The sequence below is a fragment of the Protopterus annectens genome, chromosome 4.part1 (genome assembly GCF_019279795.1).
Source record: "Protopterus annectens isolate FY-2018-M chromosome 4.part1, PAN1.0, whole genome shotgun sequence".
Classification (NCBI taxonomy): domain Eukaryota; kingdom Metazoa; phylum Chordata; order Ceratodontiformes; family Protopteridae; genus Protopterus; species Protopterus annectens.
In genome coordinates this window covers 191,984,663-192,004,782 of record NC_056734.1, presented here as the reverse complement: position 1 = coordinate 192,004,782, position 20,120 = coordinate 191,984,663, and the positions used below count along the sequence as shown (strand labels likewise).

Sequence of the window (20,120 nt, the reverse complement as noted above, 5' to 3'; positions counted from 1 at the left end):
TTTTTTTCTAACAGATACAAAACTTATTCAAAAATAGATAGGGTCTTTATTTCTAACCAGATGGTAACAGATTTAATTAATTCCAAAATCATTTCATGTCCTATATCTGATCATAATTCAATTGTTTTTGAATTCATGATAAAAAATACTCATAATGTTCAGATCAAAAGGATACCAGCATACTTAACTCAACTAAAAGACTATAAAGAATATATACTTTCAGAAGTACAACATTTTTTAGACATAAATAATACTCCTGAAGTCTCCATTGTCTATGTTTGGGATGCCTTAAAATCATATCTATATGGACAAAGTGTCAGATGGTATAATAATAAAAGAAAATCTTGGGATAAGGAATTGTTAGATATTCAAAGTAAATTAGACTCTTATAAACATAATAATAAAGAAAATATTATGGACAAGAAAGTTATTGAAGAAATAAACAAACTAAATGAGAAATACAAAGAAATTTTAACTCATAAAGTTAAAATAACTTTAGAGAAATACAAGTTTTTTTCTTATTCAATAAGCCCCAAATACTTACATAGACTTAAAAATAAAACAAAAGGTTGAATAAACAAAACCATATCAAAGAAATCTTTTATCTAAGGAAAAAGAAGAATGTTTCTAGTATACCAGAAATACTAGATGAATTTAGAAATCACTTTCACAAAATTAACCATAATAACATTAACATGGAACCTAAAGATAAAATAAAGGAGTTTATAACCACAAGCATGAATAAAAAGCTTAATAAACAACAGATTAAACTATTGGACAAAAGTATTTCATATACAGAGGTTATTACACAAATAAATAAGCTTAAATCAAACAAAGCACTGGGTAATGATGGTATTATACCAGAGATATATAAAATCCTTTCTAAAAGTACATATTCATTAATACATAAGGTTTTTATTTTGGCCCAAACTGAGTTAATAACCCCCCCCCATCTTGGCAATATACATTTATTTCGCCAATTTTAAAACCTAATAAAGATCCAACTAGATGTACTTCATATTGGCCCATCTCATTACTTAATGTTGATTATAAAATGTTTATGAGTATTTTTGCTGATAGATTGAAGACAATCATCCCGGCATTATAGATATAGATCAGACAGGCTTCATTGTAAATAGAAATACTTTTGATAATATAAGAAGAACTTTAACATTAATTGATTTTGCAAATAGGAAAAGAAAGATTTAACACTTATTAGTCTTGATATAAGTTCAGCATTTGATTCAGTAAGTTGGGACTATCTGTTTACCTTACTGAAGTGCACAAACTTCTCAGATGCATTTGTAAATCTAATTGAGCATTTATACAAAGGAACATTGGCTTATATTAAGGTAGGAACATATGTTTCACAAAAATACCCATTTTAAAGGTACAAAACAAGGATGTCCACTTTCTCCACTATTATTCACTTTAGTAATGGAGCCTTGGGCTAATTTGATCAGAAACAGTACTGACATAGAGGGTTTTGAAATAGATGAAAATACAACATCCAAAGTTCAACTTTTGCAGATGATGTTCTAATTACATCAGCAGGATCTAATTCTTCTATGCAGTCTCTATTTGATAAAATGATGAATTTTAAAAGTATTTCTGGTTTAATATTCAATGAAGAAAAAGCTAAAATACTACCTATATATACACGAAAAAATATTCTCATTAGTGATTTTACTAAATATGTACCCAATTCAGGTCAGATAACTTATTTAGGTATAATACTATCTAAAGATATTAAATCTATTATATATAATAATTATAATACCTGTTTTCTTAATATACAAAATCTTTTTAATACCTGGAATAATATGTTTTTTACTATGGAGGAGAGACTTACAATTATTAAAATGATAATATTCCCCAAGATTTTATACTTAATACAATCAATAATACTTCCACCTACAAAATAATTATCAAGAAACTGAATACACTAATGTTAAATTTCCTGTGGGCACCTAATAGACCTAGGATTGCATTAAAGAAACATACTAATAGCTGGTCTCAAGGGGGTATTTCTTTTCCAGACTTTAATTTATATACTATCTCTTCTATTGTAAAAGTTATTACTTTATTAATAGATCAGTCATATGTCACAAAATGGAAAGATTATTGGGAGCTAATTAGTATGCACTTCATGAAAATCTCCTTAACACATAAAAATATGATTGTAAATAACTCCATGTTATGGTTACTAAAGGAATTTTGTACTTCACCTATTACACCTAAACATATGGTTTGTTACCCATTAAATATTATTATTAGCTATCGTAACTTTATATTCATGCACCCTAAGTATAGGGAATGTAATTTTATTATATTCCCTATAATGTATACTCAGGGTATGCTTTTGTCATCTACTTCTGAAGGAACTCATTTAGCTATAGATAATGATCTAAAATACTGGTATCAGTTGATATCTGATAATAAAGTTAAAAATCTAGATTTCTTAAAACAAGAATTTGATCTAAGAGAAACTTGCTGGTTAGAGGTTCAGACCTTTAGACAACATCTCATTAATAAAATAGATCTAATGTCTATAACAGTTAAAGAATCTATTCCAACACTGATTGATTACTTGATATTAAATTTACAACATAAAGTTTCTGATAAAGGTAAACTTTCATACATACATAAAATTATCAGACAAGAAACTTTTACAGTGTAGATACATACTGGAATTATTTCACTTCTATTAATGGGGACCCACCAAATCAACAAGATAAACAATATATATTGAATCTGCCTATAGAACTACGTCTTCCATTGTCTGGAGACTTTATACATGGAAATTTTTACATAGATCTTTTTATACACCTTTGATGATGAATAAAATAAATAATAAAGATAATCTATGTAAGAGATGTAATGTAAAATTAATGCTGACTGGGCTCATATGTTTTATGACTGTATAAAATTGAAAGAATACTGGAAGTCAATTAATGAATTTTTGCAGGCTCTTTTACAGATAATTTCATTATTTCTAAATCTCTTATATTATTCAACACACCTGTACCTCAAAGTGTTAAAAGGTTAAGCTTCCCTTGTTATGGTCTATTCTAGCAGTGGCTAGGAAAATAATAACCAGAAATTGGATTTCAGATACACCTCCTTCGTTCAATGAATTTAAAAATGTTATGAATATAGTGTGCCATATGGAAATAAACACAATTAGGTCAAGAACAACTAGAAAAACATCTTATTATATTGTATGGGATAATTTACAAAATTTGTTAAAAAAATTCTAATTTCAATAGCATGGTATTTTAGTTTAATTAATTGATCTGATTGTAGTGGATGTCTTTGTAAATACTTTAGTTGTTTTGTTGAATATTATAATAATATCTATTTTTTAATTACTTGTATAAAATTGTTATGATATTTCTCTTATATGTTAAAACAATAAACCTGTTTTGAAAAAAAAGAAAGATGAATAAACTGGGATAATAGCTGTATTTTCAGTGTGCTGCCATTTCGTGTGAAATTAAAGCTGTATCATAACCTTGAAATCCTGAATCTAGTGCCATCTTTGAAAACACAATTCAGAGCCTGGTACCACAACCTGAAGGTGTGACAGATACTGTGACCCAAGTGTATAATTTTGCAATTTTCTGCAATCACCATTTACTACCACATCTCTGCCTACCTTGACAGCCTTTCATTTTCTTATTAATTTGTCTGTTATTCATTTATGTGGTGTATTACTAAATGCTTTAACAAAATCCAGATAAGTATATGTATTATCACTTCTTTATCAAGTGCTGTTGTTACCTCTTCAAAGAATGCCACAACATTCTAAAGGCAAACTCTCACCTTAAAAATGCAAATGTGCATATAAAGTTATCCAAACTAAACACAGTTGTGACACACATGACATGGAATAGAACTTACTGAAACCAGCTCCAGCCATATGATCAAAATAAATATAAAAATCTAGCCTAAGAAGTAGTAGACTGAATACAAGGAAACAGTGTTAAAAGAGATGTTCTCCTTTTTTACTTTTTCCAAAGACTGCAAGCCTTAATCACTTCATACTCATAGCCAGTCTTAGGCATAGGCCAACTAGGCAGCCACCTAGGGAACCATTCTAGCAGGGGTGCTTTTCCAGTAATCTGGATGGTGTAGGTAGACCAGGATGGAGGCATCAAGGGGTGGGGTGGGGGTGGGGGTGGGGGTGTTCTCAACCACTTTTGCCTAGGGAACCAAATGATCAAAGACCCATCCTGCACACAGCTATTCCCCTAGAGTATAATTTGAAATGCAAATGACAGTGCTTAATGACTATGTACCTGCAACTCAAAACTGTCAAAGAAAGATCTTAATATACTGAATTATGATTTAGTTTTGCTCTGGTCTCCACTAATAATTGGGTGCATCGAGTGCAGTGATTAGGGCCAGATATTTGGAAAAAGAGAAATCAGTTAAGTGCTAAAGTGGTGTGAGACCAGCCTTAACAAATATTAAGCACCCCCTGCTTAAGTTGTTAAGGTCAGGTCTTGGGCTAGACAGTAAGATCTGCCAGTATTGACTAGCAAATGATGATGGCAGAATAAAATATTTTTTTCAGCCTGCTATCCGTACCAATAATGTGCCCCTGACTTCTTGTTACAAACTTAGAAAGTTACTAGAATAGCAGGATGTGTGTTAGCCGGGGTTTTCAGAAGGATAGAAAGTCATTATTTTATCAATTCAATCCTCAGTAATTTATCTGAAAACCACAGACTTTATAAGGAACAGACCAAACATATGAGGCAAAACTGTGGTCATTCTATGAAAATCTGGACAGTTGAGTGGCATGAAAGGTGAGTGTGCACATAAGGGACTTGTGTTACATTACCTTTCTGAAAGAGTTCACCAAGTGCTTTATGGCTTTGAACGTAAGCAGAACACTGAATGATTTTCGATTTGACTGTAACTAGTAGTCCAAGGAGCAGATAAAGTGCTACGCACTACAAAGAATTATGATCAAGTTGCTGATCCTACCAGCTATTATGGGTTCTCAACATGGATGCCAAGATTCACCTCTCAGGCTTTGATCTTGAGGTGAATTTCTTGGATTCCATGTGTTATACACACAGTAAGTTGGTTAGGATCAGTGACCCACTCTAATCCTCTATGTTATGAATTTCAGAAATGAATTGTAAGAAATTTTGAAAATGAAGCTAGACAGATGAATTTCATGATATCCCTTATGTGAACCTATAACAACAACTGGTTATGATCAGAAAGCTATTTGTAGCATTTTGTAGTACACAGTTCTAGATGTTTCTGTGTGATACCATGACTTAAAAAGGCATGTTTTGTGCCAATTCAAGGTGTGTTCATAGCTTTTTAAAGCAGTTACTTGGCTTCCAGTGCTGTTACCGTTTGGCAGTCTTTTCTGTGTCAACATGAACTGTGTTAATAGCTTCTAAGGCTGTTAGTTGGCTTCCAGAGTTGTTCCCATTTGAGCGCATTTTGGTATCAATAACAGATGTTTTAACAGCTTTTAAAACTGCTGCTTTCCAATACAGTTCCTGTGTCACTTCCTTCTGACAGCATGAGGTTTGCTCTATTCTAAGTGTGATTTCTTTATAAGAACCTGTCTGTAATAAGATTATTTTTTAAGCATAACTAGAGCATCAATATACATTACTGTTAATTAGTTCAAGTGTCAGCAAACAGCCTAGCAGGCAACATGCCTATCAAGCAACTATTTTTCTTTACAAGTCAAGCAAGAACAGCTGACGTTGTAAATACATATCACAAATGAGACTTCATCTAACTTGTATACTTATATTTTTGTATTGAATGTTGTATCAAATAAGTGTTTATTCAACTGATCTTAATGCTTGTCTTATGCGTGATTGTATTTTTTCTTATTGTTTTGTGTGCAGTGAGGTTGTAAATGAAGTGTCTGTTTGCATTGGTGTACCAACCCATTAGGAGAACTTTAGTATACTGTCTGTGTTGTGTTTATATACATTAACCCACTTATGAGATATTAAGCCTACAAGCTGCACCGTGCTTATATACACCATCCTAGTTATGAGGCATGAAGCATATTAACTATATACAGGATTGTAGTCAGGTTTCTGATTGCAGCCATTTTGTAATGTGCTCAAGATACATTATCAAGAAACTCATTTCAAGGGCATACCGAAGCAAAGCTCTAAAGATGAATTTTGACATCCATGTGAAGAGCACCTAATAAGTATTTATAATAAGAGAACCCTGATCATAATTATTTGTTGTACATGGAAATTTATCTGACCTGATTTACTATTAGTTATAGTAAAAGTGTAAGAGTGCAGTGTAGTGCAGATTTGAAAGATGTAGAACACTTATTGTTGGCACAGACTTAGTGAGCAAAAGCAAAGTGTCTTTCTGATGAACTGATAGCTTTAAAAATGGCTAGATGCTTCCCTGTGACAAACATTTGTTTGACCATGAAGTGTATTACAGTTTTTAAAGCTGTGAAATTGTTTTGGCTGCTCTTCAATGTTGGCTACTAGTAATGTTTTAACATGAGACTAAAGATTAACAGCACTCAATTATGCTTAATAAAACATTGTTAGGCACCTTTCTTACACCTGAAAGGTGCCTAACAAAGTTGTATTGTTCCTGTAGTCAGAGTTTAATCAGAGTGCTCCAGTTCCCGCATTGTATTTATGTTCACTGACCCGTTTATGAGATGTTAAGCTTAATAGTTGCACTGTGTTTATATACACTGAGTCAGTTGTGACACCCTAAGCAGGACTGACTGCATTGTGTTTTTATACCTTGATCTGACTATGAGACATTAATAGTACATCAGGGCATTTATATACACTGCCTCAATTAAAATATATCAGGTGTGCTGACTGCATAGTGTTTATATGCCCTGACCCAGTTATAAGACATTAAAGGTATTAACTGCATAGTGTTTATTTAGACCTGCTCAGTTATGAGACATTGGTGAGTATTAAGAAACAACAGACTGCATTAAATGAAACAGCACATTAAGAAACAATACAAACAGAGGTCATTTCACAGATAGACACAGTATGACCATACCAGTAATAAAATAGGGTGGTATACACTGCATGCAAATGACTGCATAATAATATGCAAATGAGTGTTAGTATGGTAATGAGAAGTATTCCATATGCAAATTATGAAAATAAATGTAGTGATGTAATTTAGAATCACATAAAAATTACAGGATAAGGCACATTGACCAGCTTATCTGAACAACGTGAACAGGTATATTGTTCATATTAAGATGATAGAAGTAGCATCTGCTGCAGCTGGTCAACATGTGTTAGTGTTTGCCTTGGTTGCCAGTGTCTGTGAGGTTGTGAATTTCCACTCTCTGTGCTGCAGAAAATTCCATCCATACCATCACCTCCATGACTGGGACATAGCTGACCTTAACATTATGTACACAGAAATCATATAGGAGTTAGCAGATTTGTGTCATCCTCTTGTTGATTCAAGCAGGATGTGTGCACTGCCTTTCCCAGTAGACACAAATGTTTGTGCAGCAGTGAACATCTGTGGTATTGGACCCATTCAGCATCTGACAGGGGACTGACTAGGAATTTCAGGCCTTGGCCTTGTGAATCCTAAAACAGTTTCTTGACATGATGCTGCAGCATGTGGAGGAACATATTTGGTATCCATAGACTGCAAAGGAGAAATCCACCACTATTTAGGCATTTTATGACATAGCCCATCTCCATGAGAGCCTGAGGACATTGTCTGCAATTATACTGCAATCATGGCCCCACTTGTTCCACATGGTGCCTGCTATACCAACTGGAAGAGCTTCTACTCCATCAGCTGCCAGGTGGTGTACAGTACACAGGGTATTATTTACAATCTGCATGTACACTATCCATTTTTTCCATGATTCCTATATTTGGCACACATATTAACTATAAAACAGCAAATCAATGCCAAAACTCAGAAGAGAAATACATGAAACAACAAATATAAAACAATTCTCCAGCAGTACTTTTTACAACTGCAAGAGATACAGTACTCACAAAAGCAACTAAAAACAGTAGTATACATTAATTTATCAAATAGCTGTATTACAAATGATGAAATAGCTGGAATTTTGTTCCATAAAGGAACTTACAAGGAAAATAATCTGTGTTGCATGTTTGAAAATGGCAATGACATTACAATATCAACCTTTCCTAGATGCCCAAGTCTTTTAACCCACCCCTTTAATTATTCAAATTGCAGATTTGAAAAATATATGACAAGTATTTTCAAGAGGCCTTAAATAAACCACCTAATATGTAAATTGATTCATAATGAAAGCAACCATTTGAATAATTTATTAGCAGATAAAACTGAAAGGTATATGAAAGCAGCTAAGGGTGGGCTCTTATTAGCATCGATGTGGGTACATATAGTACATATAATATAATAATATGTGATCTAGTGAAGGTGATTATAAAGATGTCTATTTGTTATTCAGAGAAGTAAGAAATACATTAATTCTGCAATATAAAAATGGTCTATAGAAGGTTTGAGTAATGAAAATATGGGCTAAATTCTTAAAGGTGGAGCATCTGAAGATCAGTTTGATATTTGGAGTTCATAAGATTCGCATCTACAAGGCTTATTGTAACCTCACAAGGAGCAAAGACAGATTTATTAGCAATGCTTTTAGAATTTGTATGCAAGAATATTGCATCTAGAATTCCTTCACTTATTAAAGACACTTGATTTTATTGAAAAAATAAAGCATTTATTACCACCTGATATAGATTTTTTAGTGACAGTAGACATCAGATCATTCTATACTTTAATATCATATCACACAGGGTTAGATTATGTCACCACATTTTTAAGTCAGAATTCAGGTTTGGAAGAATCTAATATTAGATTATTAATGGAAGATTTACATACAGTTTTAACCGACTTTTTTATACACCGTGGAGGATTTTTAAACAGCTGAGTAGAATAAAAACAGTTGCTGCAAAGGCCCCCACTTTATGCAAATTTTTTTACGGCAGAATGGGAGAAACAATTTATTTGTGCATTGTATCACTGGCAAACATTATACTTGATTACTGACATTTTTTTTACTTGGAATAAAGAATAAGCTACATTTAATTATTTTAAATTATACTTAAATCAGCTCTCTGAATATTTGCAGTTCTATTTTATGCACCATTTTAAGGAAGTCAGTAGTTTAGATGTATCACTTTTCAAGATGAATGATAAAATTGATGACCATGATATTTAAAAAAGACACAGGTAGAAGTTGGTATGTCTGATGTTTTACAAAGGCCCAGTCAGTTTGCCTCCCCCATCTGACTGTCAGACCCCTGCCATGGCCATTCACTGTACCACTATGTGACAATGCCTGTGGTGGCTATGTCCCTTCAGATGTGACTGCAGTGCTAGGATCCATTATCTCATATCCGTCTGCTGGCAGTTTCTCTATATGGCAGTGCACTGTAATATTTACTTTCCACACATTATCTTTGTTACTCACTGTAATGCAGTCTGCCACAAAATGTTGACTGTGACTTTCAATGCGTCAAAATGGAGTTCATAGTGCTGTTACTATGCTAATGATGTGATTCAGTGTGATCATCTCTGAATCACACCAGCAACACAAATCATCATCACTCCTATTCTATGCTATGGGGTTATGCAACCAGATTTAGCAATTATTCAATAATGTTCTGTGGAACAGCTCTCCTTCTCAGTCTTGGAAACAAGCAGGTACAGTAGTGATTTATAATGATATAAAGATCCTTTGCTCCTGTCCTGTTACATGCTAAATGCAATATTAAACCATGTTTAAAAATGATTCATGGTTCTTTTAGCAAAAAAAGCTGGGAGGCTAGTACTTGATTTAATAGAGCTGGACCCATGCAACTTTATGGCAGGGAAGAAGCCATTTGAAAACATCTTGAAAACAGGTTTGGTGATGCATAAACCACAGAACAAAGAGTGGCTACTTTTGGTTAACTTGACTACTGAGAAGGTGTTTGGCTGAGTGGAGTTGCCCTAAGCATTATAGATAACCTAGTCAGCCTAATATCTGATATGTGCCAAGGCTGTCAAGCTCTCTGGAGGTACCAGGCAATGATACCCATTTTTTCTGTTGCTGTTTGTCATATATATTTATACTTTACTGTCATCCCACCACCAACTACAACACAGGCCCAACAAACCATTACCATTACTAGTAACAAAATAATGTAAAAAAAAAAAAAACAAAGTTGGAAAAGGACAACAGTTCAAAGAAAGTCCGAATTAATTGCACATATAGCTTTTTACTCCAGACTGAAAGCCCAACTTGGAACAAGGCCAGTTTTCAGCAGAGACCCAGGGAGAAATGCTCCAGATGCATGTCTTTGTGATGTGGGAAGACACCAGAGCACCCAGAGGAAACCCACACAAATGCAAGGAGGACATGCAGACTCCACACAGAAGGCACCCCAGCCAAGAATCAAACTGCAGAACCTTTTGCTGTGAGGTGACAATGCTACCACTGAACCACTGTGCCCTCCAATGTCAATTGGACAGCCATGACAAGATAGTCATGGGATCATGGAGTCTGTCCTTACAATTTTACCAACCCTTTAAGTCACAGATTCACAATTTCCTGCATGTGATTTATTTTTCCTTTTACAAAGATTTAACAAAACTCCTTTTCCCTCCCGGTTTCATAATATTCAGGGATTAACGAAAACAGGAATGGCTGATGTTTACATTTATGGCTGTGTATGATAAAGTCGAAAAAAAGCTGAAAAATTAAAATGATACCTGCACTTCAATATATTAAATTAATAATGGATATGAGATTGTTGACAGGGAACAGAAAGCACTTAACCTATGCATGTGGCAGAAGCACTTAGGAGAATGGATGTCTTGATCCATTTTCTGAGACTCGACTGCTCAAAACAATCATGGATGGCTGTAGCTTACCTGATTCTGATTTTCTCACAGACAGTTGGGGGTGATATGAGGACCACACTTTTTTGAGCATATCGGGTCCCCTTGGCTGGATGACAAACTGCATTGTGAAACATGTTGTACTGAGTATTTACATATCCGCATCCTTCTTTTCATACATCTTATTATATTGATTAAGTTCTTATTTGGTGGTGCTATTATTTGTCACTATTACTAAAAATTCAGTGAAGTGTAAAAAGAAATGAACACAGACCTTTCTACTTTCAGACTTTCCTGGTGGTTACAAAAGTGCAACAGTATAAATGCAATATATAGATATTTAACATTTGTTTACCAGGTAAGTCCAACTTGGAATCAAGCCAATCTTCAGCAGAAAAACACTCCAGATGCATGTCTTTGAATTGTGGGAAGAAACCAGAGCAATATAAATAACAAAACACAAAACCACAGACAGAAAAAAGCCGGATACAAAGAATGTTTTTAGCGCTTTCGTTTGATTTAATAATACTCAAACCTCATCAGAAAAAAACATTCTAAATCTCACCACCCTTTTTAAATAAAATCATAAATCACATAACTGAACATCAATACTTAAAGTAACAAATACCATAAAAAATTATTTTATATATAATAAAATAAGTATAAATAACTAAAAATATGTGCACCACAATTATAGAAAAATACATATAAATATATATATATATATATATATATATATATATATATATATATATATTTTTTTTTTTTTTTTATCTAATGTAATATACCAATTTTATAACTTCTGCATATGTAGCAAACAATTTATATTAATAGTCTCATTGAGACCAGGGAGGCTGTCAGCATTTAAACTAATCTGCCATTTGCTCTCCCTGCACTCTAGCAAACTATTATAATCACCAGAAAACATATCATGTGTAACTGCATCTAATACAAAAAATGAAATTTTTTTAAAATTCTCACATGCCATTGCATGTCTAGACAAAGCATTATTTGGATCTTTGTTTTTAATGGCCAACACATGTTCATACACTCTTCTTTTTAAGACTCTAACGGTCTTGCCTACATAAAAACATACATGAGTTACACAAAGCTAGGTAGACAACATAAGATGAACCACAATTGTATCTACCCTTAGCCCAAATGATTTTTTTGGCTTGCCCCACAGCAACAGATGCTGAATTGACCATAAATCTACATTGCTTACAATGGCCACAAGAAAAGGTACCGGATCCTTCCAATGAAACATTCTTACATGTAGTAGCTCCCTTTTCAAGAATAGACCTCAAATTTACCTTTTTCTGATATATAAAAAGTGGCTTATTACCCAAAACTTTAACTAAATCTGAGTGTCTCATCAATACCTTCCGATTATCAACAATAATATGTTTGATGGTACACATATCAATAGAAATAGGTATGTGAAAAGCCAACCTAAAACTATTATTGTTGTGTACATTACAAACATAAGCACCACTTTGTGTCTTTAAAATAGGCATAGCTATGATATCCCTAAGTATCTCAACTTCACTAGCTATTTTTTTCAACCAAAAATAATCATAACCTCTTTGTACAAAGAAATGCATTAACCTTTCCAACTCAAGAGAAAAAGTGTCTTAGTCACTGGTCAAACGACTAAGTCGAATTAGTTGCCCCTTGACTACACCTTTTTTATATGTGATGGATGCAAACTGTCTTTATGTAAATATTGATTTACAAATGTAGATTTCCTAAAAATCTTACTAATGAATCTCTTGCTGGCATAATCAATTTCTAAGTGTGCATCCAAAAAAATCTATGGCCTGACCAAAACCTCCTTTGGAAAACTTCAAAAAAGTGGTAGAATGATTTAAATCATCCACTAACTCGGAGAAGGTTGTAAAATCACCAGTCTGGGATTGGAAGAGTCATCCTCTGACCAGTGTGGGTAGCTACAGCAGGAATTCATTGAATTTGTATAGGTTACCACACACTCACTAGTGGGTCACTAACTCAGGAGTACAACCATTGTAATCCAAAACAACCATTTGGGAGGTGTGAGCATAACTGTTAAACAGATTACATTTTGTGGGACAGAAACACATTAGATCTTCCCCATCTATAGGTGTATATGTGTGTTATGTGCTGAGGATTAAGCCACTTCTTGTGAACACCTCTGAGTATGAGTCTGTATGGTTTCTGTTTTTGGCTTGATTTTATCAAGTTTATCATATAAACCCATATTAAATAGATTGCCCTAAGTATATGAAACTGGCATTATTTTATGAGTTGACCTTCAGTTCATTGTTGCTATACCTCTCAACTGTACATATTTTTACAGAATGTCCAGATTTTTGCCTGATATTTTTGGATTGTTCCTCATAAAAACAGTGTTTTTTTGACAAATCTCTGGGATGACCAAAGGATTAAAGTCACTAAATAATGACGTGTTTGAGTTTCAGACTTCATATCCTACAGAAAATTCATGTTAACACAAATAATGTTATTTTAGCAACTTTCTAAGTCTTTATGAGCAATATTTAAAATGTTTCCCTATTTTGGGCCTTTGCCCCCCATTTTGTCAGGCTTTGTCCAGATTTCTTGAGCTAAGAAGTTGAAAGGTATTTTCTTACATCAGTTTAAGGTAAGACTGTTTCTACTGTAGTGTTTCCTTTATAGTTATGATTCAATGCTGTTTAGACTCTGCTGAACTATCTTTTTAGTTTTGGATGTGCTGTAGATTTTGTCATCTTTTACAGTAAGTTCATTGTACACCATACTTCACATTTATTAAGTCTCAAATAATATTGTAAGATATCTATGCATAAAAGGAAACCCAGCATGCATGCAATACACATTAAGGCATAAGCTGTTTAAAACATAAGCTTAACAGAAAGGTCCGGAAGCAAACATTACACCCAGATTTCTAACACTTCTTTACAGAGCAAGTTCCTCTGTGAGTTTCCCAAAGATACAGAGAGTAGCAGTTGTAGAAATTCACCAGTCTACACTACTGACCTTTTATAGTGTGTTCTTTCAAAATACATTTAACACTTAGTAGATTGTCAGCACTCTGAACTATATAAACCCATGGAAACCATGCCAAATCAAGGAAAAGAGAAATAAGATTACCACCTACCTCCATATGTGCATGCACCCAGCAAGTTAACAATATTTTCATGTTGTCCGAGGTGACTCATAATCTTCAGCTCTGACATCAGAGCTTCTTTTTCATCACTGTGAGCTGTAGCTATAGATAAAGCAAAGAGAAGACAATTCAGTACGTCAGTTAGACCTGAGCATTTTTTTTATTGTTAGACACCGGACAGATCATACTACTACCTAGTGGTCCCAGTTCTTAATCCCCTCTACTCCACAGCAAGAAACCATATAGTGACTGCTATTACTTGACTAGAGCAGATCCCAGTATTTGTTTTATGCTACATCAGAGCAAATTACCATGACGACTGTATAACACATCCTGCCTGGTATGCAGTTTACTTATATGTAATACCGTGATAGTGGAATGAAAGTTATGAACTACTTGCTTTGCATGTGTGCGTGTGTGGGTATGCGTGTGTGTGTGTGTGTGTGTGTGTGTGTGTGTGTGTGTGTGTGTGTGTGTGTGTGTGTGTGGGCATTGGTCACTTTATCTTACTACTTTTCATTCGGCCAGAATTCGTCCTGAACTATTCATTGAGATCTAATTCAGTAATCCTGGTTTGTCGAGTTCTAACTTGGGGAAGATAAGACTTGCCACTGTGCAGTACCTATGTTAGTATTTCAAATGTATTTTCACTGTGTCACATTTCTGTGACTAGTTTGTGGTGCCTTTTTATTTTTTTGTATTCCATTCCTTATGGCTCCCTTCCTGCATTCAGCTGACCAATTCATTCCTGTATCAAAGTGATAGCCTTCTGGCCCATTTCTTTCCTGGTAGAGGTGAGAATCAGTGAAAATGCTAATACTGAGAGCAATCCTATCCCTATCCCACTGGCAAGTTACATGCTCCAGCATAACTGCTCTTGGGAGGAACTTGCACACTGCTACACATGCACAACATCTCACTGCTGTGTGGCATAGACAGGCTAATCTCCTTGCTGCAGGCAATATACCTACACTCCTGTAACTGTCCCAAATGCATTGAGCCAAGCTACCTCCATCCCACCAGTGTGACTAAGCTGGTGACAGCCAATCACTCCCCACCTCCTCTGCCAAGTCCCACCAGCATCTGTGTTGATCGTCGAACATGAGTCATCTGGGATGCAATCAGGGCTTTATCTATCTGTGCCATTAGACTGGGCAACAAATATTCATGCAATATAAAAGATGCAAAGAACAGAAGAACAGAGACATCCAGCTGCACGCTACAGTGAAGAAGATGAACGACAGTAGGAGCTCACTGTTTATTATCTGCAGTTTTCCTACTTCTTAACACAAAAAGAATAAATTAAATTCAAAAAGGTGAGAACAACTGGAATAATTTACTTTAGAAACCCCACATAAATTTTTTAACAGGTGTGGACTTGTCTTGGGTGATTGACAGCTATGCACATTTAAAGCAGTCAGCATTGAATAATTAATATAAAGAACTTAGACCAGCAATGATGATCATGCCAGTGTATCAGCTAAAGAATAGCAATGTTAAATTGTTCTCATTATGTAACAGTAATGTATGCATCCCCCACCCAGTGCCCCCTTTCAGGACAACAAGCATGTTTGCATGTATTTAGTGAAACATCCAGGATTTCAGAGTATTAAGAAAGGAACTCATATTCATTTATAGACAGAAATAGAGCTTAACATTTCAGTTTGTTCTATCATTTTTTCTTAACAATAATGCCTGCATTTGGCAAGGGGCCTTTCAGCCCCTGAGCTCCCTTTCATAAATGTCAGGACTATACTGCATCACAGAATGTGTCACAGACATTTGCATTCATTAGCTGTAATAGCGGTCTTGCAATAATTTTAGTTTATGTTGCCATTCCCTTTCCTATTTCTTTTTTTTTTTGGCACAGACTTTTTCTCTTCTAGTGAGGGTTCGGGGTAGGCAGTCCCCAAAGGGATGCAATGGAATTGCATTCTTGTTATTGTGGTGAGGCTAGACATGCAACAACAAAAGATGTGTCAGGTCATTTTTATGACTGTTTTTGTATGATATTTAAGAAAGCTTTATAAAGTAATTTCGCATGCATTCTACTATTACTACTAAAGCAGTACAGGTGACATGCAACATGTATGCATATTTATTTTTATTCCTGAGCAGGGATGCAGTTGAACAATCCACATGCACAAGATTAAAATGTCTGTATATACTAGGTTAATATATGCATATACATGATATGACTTTACGTGCAGATTGAAAACCATAAACTAAATATGGGATATGAAATCTTTAATGCTTATCTATAGTACTTAAGTAATCAGCAAGCGTAACTGCAGTATCTAGTTGTAAATTTTAAAACTCCAGCCACTCAATCAACATGTTTTAGGAGAAGAAGAAAAGTGAACTGAGCAAATAAAGCTTATACAAAAAGACTAGTAGAGCATCATAACAATTACAGGTTCATAGGTTCAAAGGAGATTACTAGGCTAAAGGCTCGAGAGCCTTTACAATGCTAGCAAATATAACCAACTTTTACCCAGCATATGACCACTAGGGGCAGGAGGAAGTCATAACTTGGAGCATTTTATAGATTTTTACAGATTGACCCTATCCATAAGGTACATAGGTGCCACCTTGAGTGTGAATTTACAATTCTTCATCCATCAAACCAGATTTGTCTTGAAGAGGACCAGGGAAGGACTTTGCTTTATGTGACTAGGAAGCCTATTCCAAAGAAGTGGCAGTCTCTGGGACATGTATCTGATTCTCCAGCATGTTCTGTTTAATACACTGTTTAGAGCCCTAGAATGGCTAACCCTCATATTGTCTTTTTTGTGCATATGTAGCAGCTCCATCAAGGCTGGATTTGTGAGTGCTTTGTAGGTCAGACATAGGTCACCACTTAATAGTTGATAGAAGACACAGTAAAGGGAAAGGGCTTTCAGTCTGTCTGCATAGGACATGCTGTTAGCATCCTTTTTTCATAGTGAGAAACCTCTGAGGTCACTCTAGCTGCTGTAAGTGCCTAGTCAAGTACATTCCAAATGGGACATTCATCATCATCATCATCAGCCCCCTTTTCCCATTTTTCTACATGGGGTCGGAGTATCATGTTAACTGTTGCCAACTCTCGATTCAGTGCCACACTTGTGCCTTCTTCAACACTCATGCCTTTTTTCACACAATCTATCCATCTCTTTGCTGGACATCCTTGCTTACTTTTACCTTCTTCCTGTCTGTCCCAAATCTTCCTCACCAAATTGTCTTCTAATTTTCTACACATGTGCCCAAACCACCGTAATCTGTTCTCTTTGATCTTTTCTGCAATTGGGGCTACTTTGGCTTCTGCTCTTATGTCCTCATTTCTTCATCTGTCCCACAGTGTGCATCTTATCACCTTTCTCAGGCACTTCATTTCCATCACCTCTAGCTTCTTCAACTGTTCTGCCTTTACTGCCCAGCTTTCTGTACCATACAGTAGTACTTGTCTCACCACTGTCTTGTACACCTTACTTTTCAGCTTCTTTGGCATTCCTATGTCATAGACTACACCTGATACTCTATGCCAGTTGGCTGCAGCCCCTCTGATTCTAGCTTTGACCTCTTCATTCAGACTACACTTCTCCTCAAGCACCCCTCCCAGATACTTGAAGCTGTTTGCTTGTTCCACTATCTTCCCTTCTATCTTTATTCTCAGATTCTTGTTATTTCCCCAATTTGCTGCCATTACCACCATCTTATCTGTGCTTAGTTTCATCCCATGTGCCTTCAGATTTGCATTCCATTCTCCTATCCTTTGCTGAAGTTCTAGCTCAGATTCTGCATGTAATGCCACATTGTCTGCATACAGCAAGTTTGTTGATCTGTCCCCTCCAACCTATTTGCTAATGTAGTCCATTACCAGTATGAACAGCAGTGGGTTCAGAGCTGAACCCTGGTGTACACCTACTCCCACTGGGAACTCCTCTGTGAGGCTGAACACTGTTCGTACTTGAGTTATTGGGTCCTTGGACATAGCCTGCACTAATTCTACCAGTGGTTCTGGGACTTCAAACCACCGCAGTACTGCCCAGATCAGCTTTCTTGGGACCTTGTCATATGCTTTCTCCATGTCTAGGAATGCCCAGTTGGACTCTTTCCCCATCTCTAGCTTCTTCTCAAGTATCGTTCCCACTGCAAACATCAGGTCAGTTGTGCTGCATCCTGATCTGAATCTGAACTGCTCATCTTCCATCTTACATTCTACTACTCTGCGTAACAGTTTATCAATCACCCTCTCCAGCAATGTGATAGGAGCTTGGTGCCTCTGTACGCCCCACAGTTGTGGATGTCCCCTTTGTTCTTGTACACTGGCACAAGTATGCTTATTCTCCAGTCATCTGGGATACACCTTTCTTTCCACACTGCTATTAGTACCCTCAGGAGACATTTCTCCCCTATCTCACCCAGCATATTTATCATATCTGCTGTGACCTCATCTGAGCCTGCTGCTTTCCCTGACTACATCTTCCTTAGTGCTGTTCTTACTTCTTCTAGGGTGGGCTCCTCTTCTTCTCTCATCGTAGGCTGTTTCTGGGGCAGTAAAGCTTCTGTGAGATTTTCTTCATTCAGAAGCTGCTGGAAATACTCCTTCCATCTGCCTTTGATGTCCTTTGGACTGGTGAGCAGGTTGTTGCTGGCATTCCTTATGAAGGGTGTCTGACTAGCTTCTTTATCTTTCTGTCTTTGCCTTGCAACCTGATATAGTTTCTTTGTGTCCCTTACTGAGTCACTTTCCAGAAGCTGGTAGAGTGCCTCTGATGCCCTATGCTTTGCTATTGCAACTTCTTTTTTAGACCTCTTTGTTAGCGAACCAGTAGTTCTTCCTAGCCTGGTCAGTCTTTTCTATCTGCCACTTCTTTCTGCACTCCTTTCTTTTGATGTCTTCCTGGATTTCTGCATTCCACCACCAGCTTTCCTTGTGTACCTTATTTCCATACCTTATGTACCTTATTTCCATACCTGGCTCGGCCACATATCTTTTCTGTAGTCCTAGCACATGCTGGTTTTAGGCACTGCCATGCTTCAACTCCACCTATTTCCTCTTCTTCTTGGGGTGCTAGAGCCCAGAGTAATTCCTTGAACTGTTGAGCTTTCTCTCTAGTCAACTTCCAGGTCTTCAGCCTGGTCTCTGGTCTCTGCTGACCTTAGGGCCGTCTCTGACCACTGCTTGCAGCTGATTGCGGCAAACTAGTGGTTTATGCTGTGGGCCAACTGCTTCACTGGGGATGACTTTGCAATCATGGATTCTACCCCCAGTGCCTTTTCCTTACTAGGAAGAAGTCTACCTGAGATGCATGTTGGTTACTCTTGTATGTGATCTTGTGACTGTCTCTCTTTCTGAACCATCTGTTGGCTATTATTAAGCAATTTACCAGACAGAAGCCTGGAATGGCTTCTTCTTGTTGCCCTACCCATGTGTACCCAGGCAGTCCTCATATCCTGTTCTGTCTGTCCTGATATGTGCATTCAAGTCACCCATTATCAACACCAAATCATGTTGTCCTGCTTTATTTAGTAGGTCCTGCAACTGCTGCCTGAATGGACTCTTTTCCTCACTATCACAACCCTGCTGTGTGGCATAGGCTGAGATTATGAATACTGCACTATCATTGCACTGGGGTCTGATTGCCATGTGTCTGTCATTAATTCTAATAATATCCTTCTGAAACCTCTCTCTCATCACAGTTCCTACACCATTTCTAGCCTGTTCCCCACCTGAGTAGTAGAGTCTGGATCCCAAGCCAAGTGGCTTTGCTGCACTGCCCTTTCATCTTGTCTCTTGTATACATAGGATGTCTCTTGTTTGGCAGGTTGGTTGGTTTTACATCCAGCTTTCGCTCAACAGAGCTATCCCAGGTAACCCAGGCTGGGCAGCTAGACACCAGCCAGCAGCTTATTGACCCAGGGCTTCTGGGCTTTATGGCGGGCACACACTGGCCAATAGGGACACATATGCCCCTCCCTCCATTAGCAAGGATCCATGGAGTGGGTCAGAGCAGGCCAGATCCTCAACCCACTTATCACCATTAACTACCCATGCCCATTTTTGGCGACATTAGTCAATGTGACTGAA

The 20,120-nt window shown here is 36.3% G+C and overlaps 1 protein-coding gene across 1 annotated transcript in view; it reads right to left on the bottom strand.

Moving 5' to 3' along the window:
• The window catches only part of LOC122800812 (macrophage colony-stimulating factor 1 receptor-like), an 875,741-nt gene that overhangs the window by 290,856 nt on the left and 564,765 nt on the right, over nt 1-20,120 (bottom strand). The window contains exon 12 of the mRNA XM_044070092.1: nt 14,039-14,149. Within this exon, the coding sequence (XP_043926027.1) occupies nt 14,039-14,149 (111 nt within the window). The remainder of the gene's footprint in view (nt 1-14,038; nt 14,150-20,120) is intronic.